At 37.3% G+C, this 16138-nt stretch overlaps 1 protein-coding gene across 2 annotated transcripts in view; it reads right to left on the bottom strand.

Moving 5' to 3' along the window:
* LRP2 (LDL receptor related protein 2) overlaps nt 1-16138 on the bottom strand; it is a 116703-nt gene that overhangs the window by 31248 nt on the left and 69317 nt on the right. For both annotated transcript variants that reach the window (XM_017837597.1, XM_017837606.1), the window contains exons 39-52: nt 14203-15123; nt 13490-13655; nt 12841-12999; nt 11649-11938; nt 10447-10650; nt 9826-10068; nt 8595-8720; nt 6836-6955; nt 5860-5991; nt 4755-4956; nt 3989-4284; nt 2966-3482; nt 1054-1206; nt 436-606 (exon numbers count right to left, since the gene is read on the bottom strand). In XM_017837597.1, the coding sequence (XP_017693086.1) occupies nt 436-606; nt 1054-1206; nt 2966-3482; nt 3989-4284; nt 4755-4956; nt 5860-5991; nt 6836-6955; nt 8595-8720; nt 9826-10068; nt 10447-10650; nt 11649-11938; nt 12841-12999; nt 13490-13655; nt 14203-15123 (3700 nt within the window). The remainder of the gene's footprint in view (nt 1-435; nt 607-1053; nt 1207-2965; nt 3483-3988; nt 4285-4754; nt 4957-5859; nt 5992-6835; nt 6956-8594; nt 8721-9825; nt 10069-10446; nt 10651-11648; nt 11939-12840; nt 13000-13489; nt 13656-14202; nt 15124-16138) is intronic.

The raw sequence follows: 16138 nt of genomic DNA, 5'->3' as shown, positions 1-16138 counted from the left end.
AAAAAATCCCATGTGCTAACAGGAAATTCCATGTCGTACCTAGGGACATTCAGACATCTTCTAATAGTTTGTATACTATTTTATAAGCACATAACTAGTGTAGTTACAGCTCATCTCTTATCTATAGGCAGAAATAAGAGAATAAAAAAACAAGTATTTTATACTCAATTTTGCTTTGGTTCAGCCTGTATACTACATACAGAGAAGTTGCATATTTGAGTAGAGTGTAAACCTTTTCGCTATACTCTTCGGACCACTTCCAGCGGAATCTAGGATGCGAATATAGCAACTAGGCTACTGTGTCTTCTAATGATACTTATCACCTACTGCTCCAGACATTTTAATATATATGATGCTTACAGCACCAATAAATGCTCCCACCAAAATCTGACATGAGCAATTATTCAGTTGTTTTAACCTTTTCTGTGTACATACTCAATATAATCTAGATGAGCATCTGCCCAGTAGAGCTTGTCATTGGTGTAGTCTATGGTAAGTCCATTGGGCCACTCTAACTTTGTAGAGATAATCACAGTCTTCTCCTTGCCATCCATGCCTGCTCGTCCAATATAGGCTCGATCTGCAAAGTCTGTCCAGTAAACCTGTCTGTTCAAATGAATACTTATAGTCAGAATTGTAGTAAAAATATGTTGAAATCAATATTAGAAGCCAAGTCTCAAATATAGTATTTCCTGTCACAGAATTAAAGCAGAGATTAAGGAAGAAGAAAGTTAATATATTCATTACTTGAATTGCTACAGCAGACAATTGTGCAATCACAATTGCCTTCAAAGAATGCAACTGTTGGACCCAATATCTGCCAAATCACACACACATTTATCAACCTTTTTTAGCACTGCAATCAAAACTTGCTAGTCCATATGGAACCAAATTCCACAGTGCCCTCCATATATACCTACGAACAGGCTAGCTATTAAGCTGCAACTAACGCCATGCAAATCCAAATGCAAGCAAGCAAAATTTACTTCAGATTTTCAGAACAGTGCAGGATTATTTGCAAAAGAAAGGAAAAGCACTCTTGAAATGTCATACCCATATTTTGGATGAACAACAATTCCTCTGGGGTACTGAAAGCAGAAAGTGTTGTTGGCATCCACACACCGATCCACCAGTTTTTTCCGGAATCTTCCATCAAGTTCAGAGACATAGAGACAATCTTTGTAGGCATCCACCCAGTACAATTTTCTGAAATTAAGTTTCAGAGTTATTTAATATTATTTAATTATATTTTTTATTTTGCTTCACAGAATCTTTAAATTTCAGTTTTTTTCTCCTAGGAAAAATATATCCACTGTAAAGGAATGCATACTCCACTGACATCTCTTCTACACCATGCTCCAGGCTGCCCTTTTCACTCTGGTTGTTCCTGTAACCATGATTGTTACTGCCCAATTCAAACTTGCAGTTGCCTAGTTGAGTAATAATACACCATCTACCTATAAATTCCTAAACCCCTCTTCCTTTTCTGTCCTACCAACAAGGGCCAGGAGGAGGAAAACAGACATGCAGTGTAATGGATTGTGACCAGGGCTGTAAAATACTGGAGAGAAACATCATTGTTCCATTCTTCCACCTCTGCTCTCATCAAACAGGTAGAAAATTTCTAAGTAATCTGACACCCTAATTTAAACTTCACCTAGAATTTTTTAACACTTCTATTACTTTGCCTAGGAATATACACAGCTGTAAGCAAAGAAATCATACAAGCGAAAGTGATGATTTTAAAAAGCCTGCATCAAAACAAAGCATTTAATTCACTTAGACCTGCAGCAAGGTACTTTGAAATTCTTTGCAGAGCTGGTCAGCTCCAGCATCTGCAGGGTCGTTCTAGAAATAGCCTGACAGATATAATCCCTGCCTACACCACCCTAAGCAGTGCCATTCCCACCAGGGAGGAGGACAAAGTAGTCTTCCCCAACCCGCATCTCATGGCATCCTCCAATCCTCTCCCTGCATTGAAAACAAGCAGAAAAATTCAACTATTGTACTGTCCTTCAGCCTTTCTGAAACACCTAAACAAAAACCAACTAAACTAAAACATACCTAATTATAGCTGAAGCAATTCAACAGTTGTATCAGAACGAAACAGTAGAACCACTTCAGCTAAAATTAGCTTTTTCCTTCCTCATCTATCCATGAATCATAAAGCATTTGAGGCTGTTGGCAACATTAATTATCATTAGGTTTAGAGACAAAGTGGTTTAAAAATATCAACATATTTATATAAACACTCTCATAGAAGTTCCAAAGTGACTTTTTGAATGATTCTCATTGTTTTGCAGTCTGATGCACTTTTTATGCTTATAGTACTGCACTCAGAAAGCAAGACCTGATGAAACACAGCCAAGAACACTGTCAGAGAGGGCACCATATAAGGACAGAGTTTCTGTGGCAGTCAATTAGACTACTTTTTGACCCATAGCAGGCAATTAAAAATTTGCCATAATGCAAAGTGCTTTCCAAATCCCTCACTCTCATACTGGTCTCCTGTCAGCAAATGATGTGGATCGTGTCGTTTATCAGTTAAAGGTACATTTTTCAAGAGCAAAAGAAATATGCTCTTCACATTGGTACAGGAGGTAAATTTCATTAATGTTTGTTATTCCTCACTTAACTGGAACCTAGTTACCTGATATAACATTCTGGTTATGCAAAGAGAGAATCCTGCATCCCAACCCCAACATCTGCTAGCAAAGGACTGATTGATGAGAGAGCAAGTCTGATATAACCTCAATATACTAGATATGAGGGTAATGAAAGAAAAGAGTTACGTATTAAACACTGATAAACAATTTCAGCGCAGTGGTGTGCACTGCATTCACAATCCAAAACAATTTCAGGACTCATCAGAAATTTCATATGAAGTGGAGAAAAACTTTAAGATAAACTCCTTCACACATCATTTCCTTAGGAGCCCAGAAAGATAGAAAACATATTTTCTTACCTGCCAACCCAGTCAACAGCGATACCTTCCCCGTTGGGCACATCATCACTTATCACTGTCTCCTTATTTGTTCCATTTAGGAACATTCGTTCAATGACATTCCTCCCCACATCAATCCAGTATAACCTCTTTTCCACCCTGTCAAAGTCCAGTGCCACCACATTTCTCAGTCCTTGCAAAATGAGAGAGTAAGACTGGCCATCTGCTGTGAGATTTCTCAGATAGTAACGGTTGCTAAAAATAAGGTATGGGGAGATATTACTATTTTGCCGGCAACTTTTTCCATCAGGCTCCCGGATATAGCCTGGGGCACACTTACAGATGTAGGAGCCAGCTGTGTTCTCACAAATCTGGCTACATACTGATGGAGTTTCATTGCACTCATCAATATCATCACAAGTCCGTTTATCAGACATAAGTTTGTATCCAGGATGACAAGAACAGTAGAAACTTGTCTGTGTGTCTGTACAGTCGTGATCACATCCACTGATTGAAGGGTCACTGCATTCATTTATACCTGGGGAAGGAAAGGAGTTCTGTTCAAGGAACTGGATGGAGTACTAGGGCAGTCACTTTCCAATGTACTCTGTCTCTCTCTCCCTGCTACCCCCTGAAATGCTGAATGTGAATGTGGGTTGCTGTAATAAAGGAAAAAGGAAAACAAGTTAATCAAATACGAAATTATTCTAGCATCTTTGAGGTCTGTCACAAAACACCCTGAGTACCAAGCATGGACTTCTGAATGGCATATTTTGGAAAAGTAAGGGTAATACATAACAACGAATGAACTATATGTAGTTCATATAATGAGCTCGTTGTCACAGTCTGTTAAAACAGCACATAATAAGTATGACTTAAATAAAACAAAACCAAAATTAAATATATACATTTCTTATAATTTTCATTTCTGAGAGACAGCCATGGGATAGACACAATTGTAATGAAGGAATTGTCTTACGAGTTCATTTTTTTAAAGCTGCTTATGTATATTAAATTAGACAGTACAAATAAATCTATACATACCACATCCTTTTTCATCACTGTTATCTAAGCAATCATCCAACCGATTGCAGACTTTAACCATTTCAATGCAGTTTCCATTGTCACATTTAAAATGGTGGGGAGAGCAGGTCGCTTCTGGTGTATTACAGAGATGTTCCAGTTCATCAGATTCATCACCACAGTCATTATCCCCATCACAGAGGTAGGCTTTGGAAATGCAGCGCCCATTCTGACAAGTGAACTGGTGCTGTTGACATGGTTCATAGATGCATCCCCTTTCATCACTGCTGTCACCACAGTCATTCCGCCTATCACATCTGAAGAAGAATGAACACTTTCCTCAAATATAAGAAGGCAATCACTGTCGCTAGGGTAGATGGGTGGATACACTGTCCCAGTTTCCAAAGAAGGTGTGATATAGAAGGTGTATATTTTGGCTCCAACAGAAGAGACTTTCAGAAACCAGGGTCATATTATATAGTCTGATTCTGTGAGTCCTGCTTGTATTCCCTGTATGCATTACAGGCTGGACAGAGTCACCCCAGGATATGTTACTAGCCACAGGAAAAATTATTAAATGCTAGTGGTGAGCACTGGGATATTAACATAGAAAATTCTGGAGCATTTTCAAGTCAAAGCTAATGCATGAATGAAGAGCAGATAAACAGTTTCACTACAATATGCAGATGTACTCAGAACTAAATGATGTGGAAAAAAAAGGCTGAATTAGCTGCTTCACACAAAGTCAATTTTGAGAATTTATACAGTTGCCCAGGTAGTTACAAACCTGTACGTATTACGGATGCACAAGCCATTACTACAGGTGAACTCATTTTCTGTGCAAGATCTTCGTGTGCAGTTCTGGTGTTCATCAAAAGCATCACTGCAGTCAGCATCACCATCACAGACCCAAGCCCGAGGGATGCACCTCCTGAGTGGGGGCCGATTGTTGGCACACGTGAACTCTGCTGCTGTGCAGTTGCGGTTTGCTGAAGGAAAAGCATGTCCACTAACCAAGTTACACTCTGTGTGTGTACCACCCTCCCCCCCACACACACACAAACAGCCTGGATATCCACCCATAATCCATAACACGGCCATGTTCTGCTGCACATGCACAGATAGATATCACTGGACCTTCTCGTGTACAAAACTGTGCATTACTCTTCATGGAAGCTGACTGGGAGCCAAAGCATTCCTTAGGGAATGCTGACGTGCAGAAATCTGGATCTTATCAGCTTCTCAGTACAAGATTTTCATGTATCTGGCCACATTTTCCGGGAGCTGAACAGGTATTATGCCTAGGGTCTCTATTCCCTGTTTCTTCAAGGTATTCCGTTCTCCAGGGAGCAAACAGAGTGAGCATCACTGCAGTTAATAAGGGCAAGGATTGAAAGTGTATCCAGCTGCTGTCAAAAGTATCAAGAAGCAGGACAAGGCTTGGTGAACCTCCTTCCCTTTGTTCACTCTCTGAACAGACATATTTATTTTGCTAACTAGATTTTAAAGATATTATGCCAAAACTATGTGGTTATTAATATGCACAAGATGCAGTACAGGACCATCAGGGAATATCTCCACTGAAGCTGCTATTGCTGCCCTGATCATACACACAATGCAGGTTAATTGTATCTCTATTTGAACACATCAATTCAAAGAAGAGTAATCACAAAATTATAACAGTGTTTTTTGGGGGGTTTTTTACCTGTAAAATATTCAATTTCAATTCAATATAATAAAAATTAAGGTACAGAAAGATTGTACCTCATGCTTAATGTGCACCTTTGTGGGCAGAAAAACTGGTAGTGGGTGAGAATTTGGGGGTTGGTTGTTTTCTAAAAAATGCCCACAGGACAAATAAAGTGCAGTATCTATTTGCATTAACCACTTACCACAATTATGTCTTTGATCCTCATCACTCATATCCCCACAGTCATTATCACCATCACAGATCCAAGTTGCTGGGATACATCTGCCATCATCACATCTGAACTGGTCACTTGAACAAGTCCGCAATTGGGGCACTTAAAAATGAACACAATCACTTTGCTTGTTAAACCAACCTGAACTGCCATGAAAATCTACTGAGGAGTGTATTTTAGAGAGAAGATTATGAGAGTGAAATGTAAGGGAGAAGCTTAGGCGTCAAACAGTTAAGGTACAATCTGAAGACCTTTTCTTAAGCTAAAGGTGCAACTCCAGGAACGTGCAAAGTGAACTACCAACCTTGCTTAAAACACAGAATAATCTATTCTACTTTCTGTTATGCTTACTTTTACAATGAGAGTAATAATTATCTTGTAATATCAATTCTCAGTGACTTCAGTCAGCCCTTTCTCTTCCTCCCTGGAGATTAGTATCCTTTTTTTTCACCTCCTACCCCACTCCTCTGCTTATTCCTATCAGTTTCTATTGTACATACAGGATTCATTTACTGTAATACTAAGATATTCATATATTGTGTCAACACTATTCACCTCTGCTTCCCACATTCCTTTTTTCCCCAAATGCAATACTGCATGCACACTTTCTGTACAGCATGACATCTGTTTTTACATCCAAAACAATATCAAAATACTTGCTTCTTTTTGCCACTTGATTCACTACTATCACAGTCTGTTACAGAGACAGGAGGTTACACAGTAAGAGTAATCACACTACGAGTAATCAATTGTTGCAATTAAAAGCCTTCATATTCCATACACAGCTTTAAGGATCAAAATATTCAGTGACTCAGATTATTTAATCAGTGAATAAAGCCCAGAAGACACTTATTTTCCACCCAGTCTGGATTCAAGCTACTGCCTACAAGAGAAACTACTGATTTGCTATAACCCTTCAAGTTGTACCCTCTGAGTGCAGACTTACCACAAGAGGCAGGTTCATCAGAGCCATCAGCACAGTCTATTCCTTGATCACAGTACCAATGAGCAGGAATACAACGTCCCGATGTACAGCGAAACTCATTATCCGTGCAAGTCAGTGAGACTGGAAGAAAAAACCTACATATTACTTCTTTTTTTCTGTTACCTTTCCAACTTGTTTTAAGTTGCTTTGGAGTCCATTTTATGCAAAAAATACTACAGTCCCCAAAAAAGAAAGAAAAAAAAGTATGGTAGGAAGGATGTCTTTTCTCAGCCTATCTGTAAAGAGTTCATAGTACAAAGTAGCTTGATATTTGTATGCAAAAAAATGGGTTTACTTCTCTCCTTGGATATACATATCAGCTAATAAGTAGACAGAATTTGCCTTGGAAATAGGATTGCATGCAGCAATATGTTTTATATTTATACTTGAGATTTGTGCACAGGAAAATGACCACAGCCCAATATACTTATTTTTCCAGTGCTCAAACCAGGTGTAGCAGACTCAGCAGTTTACAGTAAATCAAAATGTACACTAAGGAAGTAATATCTCATGGTAGATAATGTTTTCATTTTTCTCCCACCAATTTTTCTTCACCTGTTGGTAGGAATCTTTTCTTAATGGCAGTGAAGAACAAACCATAACACTGAGTAGTTCCAGCTAAGCATGCTACAAATATTCTTTCTGCACTTTGGCTGAGCCCCTCAATCCTGGCATATATAATGGGTTTGATAATTTCTTCAGTAGTTACTGATACTCTCCTGTACCCTCTGACGGGTTCAGAATACCAAAAGGACAGTCTGGCCTTTTAACTTGCTCTTCCATGTGCCTTTGATGATGGAAATCAAAGACAATTAACTGTTGCTCATTAATGCCTTGGGGTTTCTTTGCCTCTCATTCTCTTTCTCTCCCTCTTTCTTGCCCTTCACCACTTCTCAATTTAAGTAATTCCCCAGGAACATTAACAGTAGAAGGGACAAAGCACATCTTTTACGACCAGCACAAGCTCACTATTGCCACATATCTTTGACACATTGGGGCCCATAGATAAAAGTGGCCATGTTCTGGCTACAGAAATTGAACTCATATTTTAGAAAAATCGTGGCATAGCTAGTTCAAGGCATGTAACTTTAGGAAAATGAGTGAAAGCAAAAATACTCAGGCAATACTAAAACCAAATCATTATCTGAAAATATCCATTATGTGTTATAAATTGATCCAAAACATTTCATACGGAAAAAGTACTACCTAACTACTACCTAATATAAATGTCTTAGAAAAGTTGAGCTGGTTTGTAATTAAGGCAGATGGAAAACTAGATATTTCTATACACTAACTGGAAGCTACAATGAACAACGAATCATATGCTAAAGCATACATAATCACATGAAAGGGCTAAAAGAAACTACATTTGAGACTGTATCAATTTCATTTGTTTAGAAGAAAAAAATATTCTAATGTTAAAGTTCTAGAAAAGACAGCTCACTATAATACTTAAGTGTCAAAACACCATGTAAAACCATAAAGAATACAGATCAGAATAAGCAAAAAGAACAACCTCTCAAACACTTTATGAAAATGCTGCAAAAATTTATCACCTTTTTTATTAGATAAAATCACGATTTAGATAATTGAGAGATAAGAGGGCAACGCATTAACTTCATTATTACAAAAAGAGATATTTTGAGAACAGTGTGAGTTATGTCAAAAGGAAAGAGCAGTAGAATAAATTACTTAAGTAAGGAAGGCCCTGTTAACTTACCACAGTGAGTAGGGCTTTCATCACTCATATCTCCACAGTCATTATCACCATCACACAAATACGTACGAGGAATGCAAATATTTGTGCTTTGGCATTTTGTAAAACCAGATTGGCAAGTACGTTCCGCTTTAAGGAGGGAAGGAAAAAAAGCAAAAGTTCTTTAGAGGTTTTTAAAATACTGTTATGCTGCATCTCATTCAGAGATACTTAACACTGTTAAAGAGTCCCACATCACTCACTTTCTAAAGTGCATCACTCATTCTGCTCATGCTATATGGGAACAGTTAGATCATTGCTTTTATTGCAGAAGTCCTGACAAAAACATGATCCAAAAATGCCAATACTACATGCCAATACTTGTAGGTGAGGGAATGAAAACTGACATGTATTCACACTGTAATGCCTGCATTTGCAACCAGTTGGTATGGTATGAATCATCAAACTAACTACAAATGACTAATAGACCAGGAATTTCAAATATTCAAATTTCTCTGAGATCAAAAATAAAATTGTCACAAATAATATGTTTAAACAAAATCAGTGTGCACACAAAATGGAAAAAAAAATTCTCTAAATACATTTTCATTAATTTCTGCAACTCCAAATACAAATTTTCCACTAAAGATTTTAATCTTAGTGTACAGATATGATTATTTTGAGGAACTGCAATAGTAGTCAATATTGAGCTAATCACAGTTTACATCTTAAGGAAAGCAAACACGACTGATAACTTTTTGAGACCCATAAGGCATATAGTTTTAAACTGTGCCATTATGGAGTCACAATATACACTCCTGATGATTAAATCTAGTATAATTAATACAGCATGACACAAAGCCCATTGTCAAATTCCAGACTAATCCTGCTAAAATATAAACCCTGCATTTAATTTATCTGAAAAAATACTTGTGAAATCCATGGCGGATTGATCACACACAAAACTTAACACAAAGCGCTGCATGAGCATTTGTTGCACTAAGGCAGACTCCTAAAGCAACATTTATTATGTAATAATATTTTATACATATATAAAATATTAGGTATTCCAGAATATCTTTTAACACTTCTATTTGCTTCAAATAACACAAAGCATCATCTGTAATGTAAATAAAGAAATCTTTTGTCCTATTTGCTGATTTTGTCACAATTCTTCACACAAAGCCCCATTTCCCTCTTCCTTCATTTAGAGAGTCAGACTCAAACAGGCACTAGGTAATAGGGCTAAACTTACGGCAATTTCTCTCATCTGATGTGCCATTATCGTAACAGTTGTTTACTCCATTGCAGACATACTGAAGAGCTATGCACCTTCCATTATTGCAAGTAAACTCTGTGTGGGAGTCGCAGGTTCGGAACAAGCAGCCAAGCTCGTCACTGTTATCTCCACAGTCGTTGTAGTGATCGCAGCGGTAGTGGTAGGGTACACATCGCCCGTTGCCACAGGTAAATGCTGTTGGCTGACAAGTATGGAAAGCTGCAGGAAATTACAATAAAAAAAAAATGTGGATAAAACATAATCTAAACTCTGACAAAGTAACAAGTAAAATCACAATATTTTTACCTGCCAGGGCAAACACAGCTGCAAAACGGACTGCATGAAAAGTAAAATACATATTTGAATTAAAAAAGTAGAAATTGGCTATGCATGATAAAAATTCCACACTACAGTGCTTTTGGATTCTAAAGCAAATCACTAGTTATTCGGACCTCAAACCCATGAGCAAGCAAGGGATTGTTTCCAAACTACAGTCATAAGATCCATGATCATAAAGCCACAAAACTGACATAGAATACAGAACAGGCAAGACAGACTATACAACCACTTTCTAATGCAGTTATTTTAAATGCTTACCACACACACTTTCCAACTCATCACTGCCATCAACACAGTCATAGTCATTGTCACATTTCCATCGCTCTGAGATACACTGTCCATTGAGGCATGTGAAGAAACCAGGATCACACCTGGTACCATTATCCACAACACAGTGCTTGTTGTTATTTGCTAAATACCAGCGACCTTCAGAGGGGCACTGACATTCTGCACCAGCTGGACCTAAATTTATGTTTGACAGTTTAAAAAGGACAAAAAAATTGAAACAAACTTAACATTGATTTTTTATATAGGATTCTATTAAAGTATTCATAGCTGTAACACTGGAAAAGGCAAAGAAATTTTCACAATTCCTGTATGACCACTTTGCTTAGACAGTACTGTGGTGACTTAGCCAGACTTTTATCTTAGTTAAGCATATGCAAACTCATTAAATCCCATAAACAAAAGTTATTTCAGAGTTCCTCAGAGGAACTGAGATCGGAATTTGGAGTGTCTTAGTACTTGCTTGTTGTCCAAATAGCTTTTTGGTGGCAGCAAGATGGCATGTGATGCTTTCAATTATCACAACTATACCCACTGAGACTTTTTTTCTCAAAATCAAAACAGCTGTTCAAAACTCCTTGCACTAGACAAACTGTGCTTCTCAAAATCAATGAGAAGTTTGAGTTGTTTTCAGGCAAGACAGATTTGTAAAGGCATTTAAGATGCTACAGATGAAAACAGGCCCTGAATGAGTTTTTCGAAGTCAAGGATCATAACTCCCAAAAATTTACAACATATGAAACACCTCTATAACAAATATGTAATAAAGAAATAGTGACCATAAAGATTTTTTAAACATGTTGTAGGAAGCATCTGATCAGTATACAGTGTATGAATATATATTCCTAAGGTAAGAATATTCTACAGCACTCACTTCATGTCTCAACCAAGAAGAAAGAAAAGTTTAAACCCCAGGAAAGAATGCTTTGGTTTGAATTACAGAAACCCATAATTTTTGTGTGTGAGGATTCTCAGACACAACCCTTAGGTGTGTTGGTAAAATACCATTATCTTAAATGGCAATCATTTTGATTGCATTTATAAATAAAATAAATATTAAAAATTTGGGAACACTAAGAATTATTTCAGCTGTTCCCATGTGATTAAAACTGCTATAGTATAAACTCTATACAGGGAATAGTAATAGCTTACAGTCATCAAGCATAACAGCTTACCTGGTGCACAGATATGACTGCAGCCACCATTGAACTGGTTGCAAGGGTTGGTACACTGCTGCTGTTTACTTTTTGCCCAGACATGAATATCCATCGGTCTTTGTGGAAGATTCATGATCATTACAATCTGATCTGAACCATCGTACTTATTAGCTCGATAAATGCTTCGTGTGTTCCAGTCTGTCCAATATATGTGCTGATCAAACAATGTCATTGCAAATGGATGCAGAGCAGTGCTAACAATTACCTCACGATTTGTACCAGTGAGAGTGCACCTCTCAATCTTCTGCCTACAATAACAAAGAAATTATTACATCTTAAAAGAAAAAAGTCTTTTAACTTATGTATGAAGTCATGCCCTAATTAGCCCAGCAATTCAGTAAGGCTCACCGATATCTAGGGTGCTGTTATGCTTCCCCACCTCCATTAACTAGAGTTTGAAGCAGAAAAGCATATGTTTCATTTGACATCCTGCATTCCCCTTAAAACAGACATCCCATTACAAGTGCTTTGCCCTCCTGCACATAGATGAATCCAAATAACACCTTCTTCCCAGAAGGGCACAGGTCATAGAAGTTACTCCATTACAGACAACACTCTTCTGACACAGCAAAAGAGAAGTCTGAAAAAGAATTGCTATGCTGAAAGAGCCGGAGAGGAAAGGTATGACTGCTGCAGTGATCCCTCTGAGACTACAAGTGAATTTAATGGATAGAAAATTAAATAATTTTTAAAAACTCCCCTGATGACAGAAGAAATTCTGATGGCATAAATTCAAGGGTAGAGGTCTGTCTGGTAGGCAACAGCAAGAACATCAGGTCAAATTCCACAGGTGACAGGCAATAACCATGAATAATGTAAAATGTGTACTGGGACTGTATTTGCTAGAGAAGATACCTATAAAAGTCCTGAATTGCATGTATGATAAACAAACCGCCAGCAGGTACAAATGCATAAAGCAGAGGACTAAAGCTACACTATGGCATAACTAAACTTCTTATTGCACAGTAGTTTCACATCAACATCAAAACCTGACATAGCATTGCTATTAAGTAACTCTTAACATTCTATACTGTCAAGTACCAAATTCAATTGAAATGCCAAAAAACAATTTAGAAATGAGGAAAAATAAATAATAGAGCTATTAAAAAATTAACCACATGTAAACCAACAAGTGTGTATTAATACATACAGATTTGCATCAGCCCAGTATAGCTGCTGTTCTTCATAGTCCAAGGTAAGCCCATTTGGCCATACCAAATTGGTGCTTACAATAGGTGTTCTGAAGTTTCCTCCAAGTGTAGCTCGCTCTATCTTTGCATTTGAACTCCAGTCAGTCCAGTACATATACCTGTCAATAACATGATTATATTTTCAGCAAATAAAACTCACAAAGCTCTTATCTGCTCCAGGATATTTTCACCCTGGTGTCCCTCACTGAAGTGTGCAGTGCAGAACAACTGGAAAAGAACTTCTTCCTCTCTTTTGGGACACACTGACAAGGGATTTGTCTAGCAGGGATCACTGGGGTCCACTGAAGTGAACCTCAGAAAATTTTTTCAAGCTTTTATGTGAATCCAGTGAAGTCAATTAATCCCTTTCTTATTTTTCTTAATTTTAAATACATCATAATTAGTAAAAAAATTAGAAGTACAGTATAATACAGTAATGCTCCCAGCCTCTCAGGAAATATTTTGATATTGAAACAAGAATTCTTCTGAAGCATTCAGGGAATACAACAATAAAAGGCTCAGGGTTAGGGTTACAGGAAGTGTCTGGTAGTCTTTATCAAAGTCTAAATTGTAGTTTCACCTGCAGTCAAAATAAAGAATAGCACATACCCTCTGCAGGGATCTAATACAACAGCTCTGGGTCGTGGCACCCGGGCAATCACTGTGTGATTCGATCCATCCACAGACATGGAGCTGATAGTCTGATTGAGGTAGTCACTGTAATAAACTCTGTTGTTGATCCAGTCAAACGCTATGCCATCTGGAGTCCCCAGGTCTTAGACACATGCAAGCAAACACACACAGCTCAGTATGATTTCCTAGATACTGCAACACCCTTCATCTATTATAATTTGGCAACATCAAAGACTTCTTTGAAATGCCACTGGTGCCAGAGCAAATTTGTCCATTTAAAAAACCCAAGTAGTAATACCTAACACTCAGGCAGTCCTGTGTATGCCGTAGGGTTACAAACATCTTTTCCTTACATAAACATAAGTTTTGATTGCTATTCTCCAAGTAGTAGGCATCCTCCTTCACTTCATAATATTAATTTACTATACATCATTTTTATTTATTACTTATCATTTTATATACAGAATAATATCTATCCAGTTTTATATTTCAATTTCATTGTGATCAAGATGAAATAAGACTCTCAGAAGAGGAAAAAATGAAGAAGCAAAAGGTACATTTCATTAAACGTTTTAACTAAATAGTCTACCTTGACCATCAGCACAAAAATACCTCCTTAGCTAATTCTAGGTGCGGCAGTCCATTTTTTTAACACCTAATTACCTTGTATCACATTTCAGTGCACTTACCAGATGCAACTACTGTCGGAGAGCCAATTCCTGAGTAAATATTAACATAACTGATTCTTCCTGTCCCTGAAGGAAAACTTTGTGTAAAATATATTCGGTTGTTTATGCTGTCAAAATCCAGGGCCACAGCAGTTCTTAACACATTGACTGTGCGGAAGGGAGGACTGTGATTTTCGGGATCTAGGTGGATACTTCTGAGGGCATTCTCAAGAGCAAAAATCAGGTAATCATCAGTTGAAATGGAACATCTCTTGCCATCACCGCCTAGTGTTCCAAAGGCACAACCACATTTAGGTGTCTGCACGTAAGGGATGGCAAAACAGAGGTGAGAACAACCTCCATTGTTGTCCAAACAAGGATTGTTGTTGACATCAAGGGGTGAACGTGACTGGAAATTACTGTTGTAAATTGTAACATCCCTTAGCCAATTAATGTTATCTCTTATTACTGTTGGCTGATCCGTATTGCCTGGTTCCTTGCTGGCTTGGAAGACTTTTTTCAGGTTTCGATCCACCCAGATCATAGAACTTCCAAAGATTGTGATACCATATGGAGTTGGATAGCGGCTGCCATAGCGTACAATTTCAACATCACCACCATCGGGCTGAATTCTTGCAATCATATCTAGGGAATCATCCACCCAGTAAACATAGCCATTGCTGTGATCTATGGCCAACCCACGAGGCGTGACAATGCCCTCAGACACAAGAACTGTTCTGTTGGTGCAGTCAAGAAATGCACGTTCTATCTTTGGATTTTGCCCATAGTCTGCCCAGAACAGATATCTGTTTTTTGGGTCAACTACTATGTGCCTTGGCATATCTATAGTAGTTTTAAGCAGCACACGACGATAAGTTGTGTTTAAGCGCAAAACTTCGATAAAAGTCTCCGTCAGGAATGCATTTGTAAAGTAAAGATTTCCTGCATATTAAAAAAAAAAAAAAGTTAACAGTAACACCAATACCTGAGAAACACAAGCTGCTAAAAAAATACTAAACCACAAAATGAATAGCCATCATAAATATCTTAGTAGTTGGAAGCATAAAGTACTTGCCTACAATTTGAGGAATTAGAAAGACGACACCCAAACTGACAGCAGTCAAATAATTTCTAAATCCTAATGGATTGCCAAGTGTATCAGTGGTAAAAGACCAAAGTGCATTAACTACAGTTGTCATTTAGGTGTACTTTTATACATATATATATATAAAAATATATATATATTTTTACCTTTTACAACACACAACTATGAAATCCATGTTATGCCACAGGATTGTATACAGTAACTAAATTAAGTGTTTACAGAAGATAGTTGTCCTGAAACTCATCCCAACAAGCCTATCAATCGACTGAAGAACTTTTGCAAAACATATATACAGTACATATACATATAAAATCAAGGTAGTAATGTCAATGTTTGATTAATACTTTCTGAAGAGTTAATATTTGAATTAATCTCTAATATGTTTAAATAGAAACAAGAAATGAAAGTGGGGAAATTAAAGTTCAAAGACAAAGTATATCTTCTGCTTTTTTTACTTTTCATTATAATTTACAGTATTTATACACAGCAATCTGAGGGTAGATGCAAAGTCCTTTCTTATTTACAATGTCTTCAGACAAGTTTTGTGCACTCTTCTCTGGAACATGTTTTGTACAATGGTAGTACACTGGATAACAGCAACTTACAAATGTACAGACAAGAAGAGAGACCTAAGACAAATACGAAATCCTTATGAGAGAAAAGACTCCATACATTTATTCTGATAAACTTTCATCTTTACACATCTCTAAAACAATAAGAGCCATTCATTACTTCCTCTTGTTTTCAAATCAGTCCATAGAGACACAAATTAGAACCATGGTACTTCCATTCAAAATAGTTCCATTAGGATCTGTTTATGTTAGTCTTAAAATTTTACAATCTATAAAGAGT

Source organism: Lepidothrix coronata, unplaced genomic scaffold (assembly GCF_001604755.1).
Source record: "Lepidothrix coronata isolate B3197 unplaced genomic scaffold, Lepidothrix_coronata-1.0 Scaffold7, whole genome shotgun sequence".
Lineage (NCBI taxonomy): Eukaryota > Metazoa > Chordata > Aves > Passeriformes > Pipridae > Lepidothrix > Lepidothrix coronata.
The sequence above is the reverse complement of the archived record's forward strand: the minus strand, read 5'-3'. Positions and strand labels throughout refer to the sequence as shown.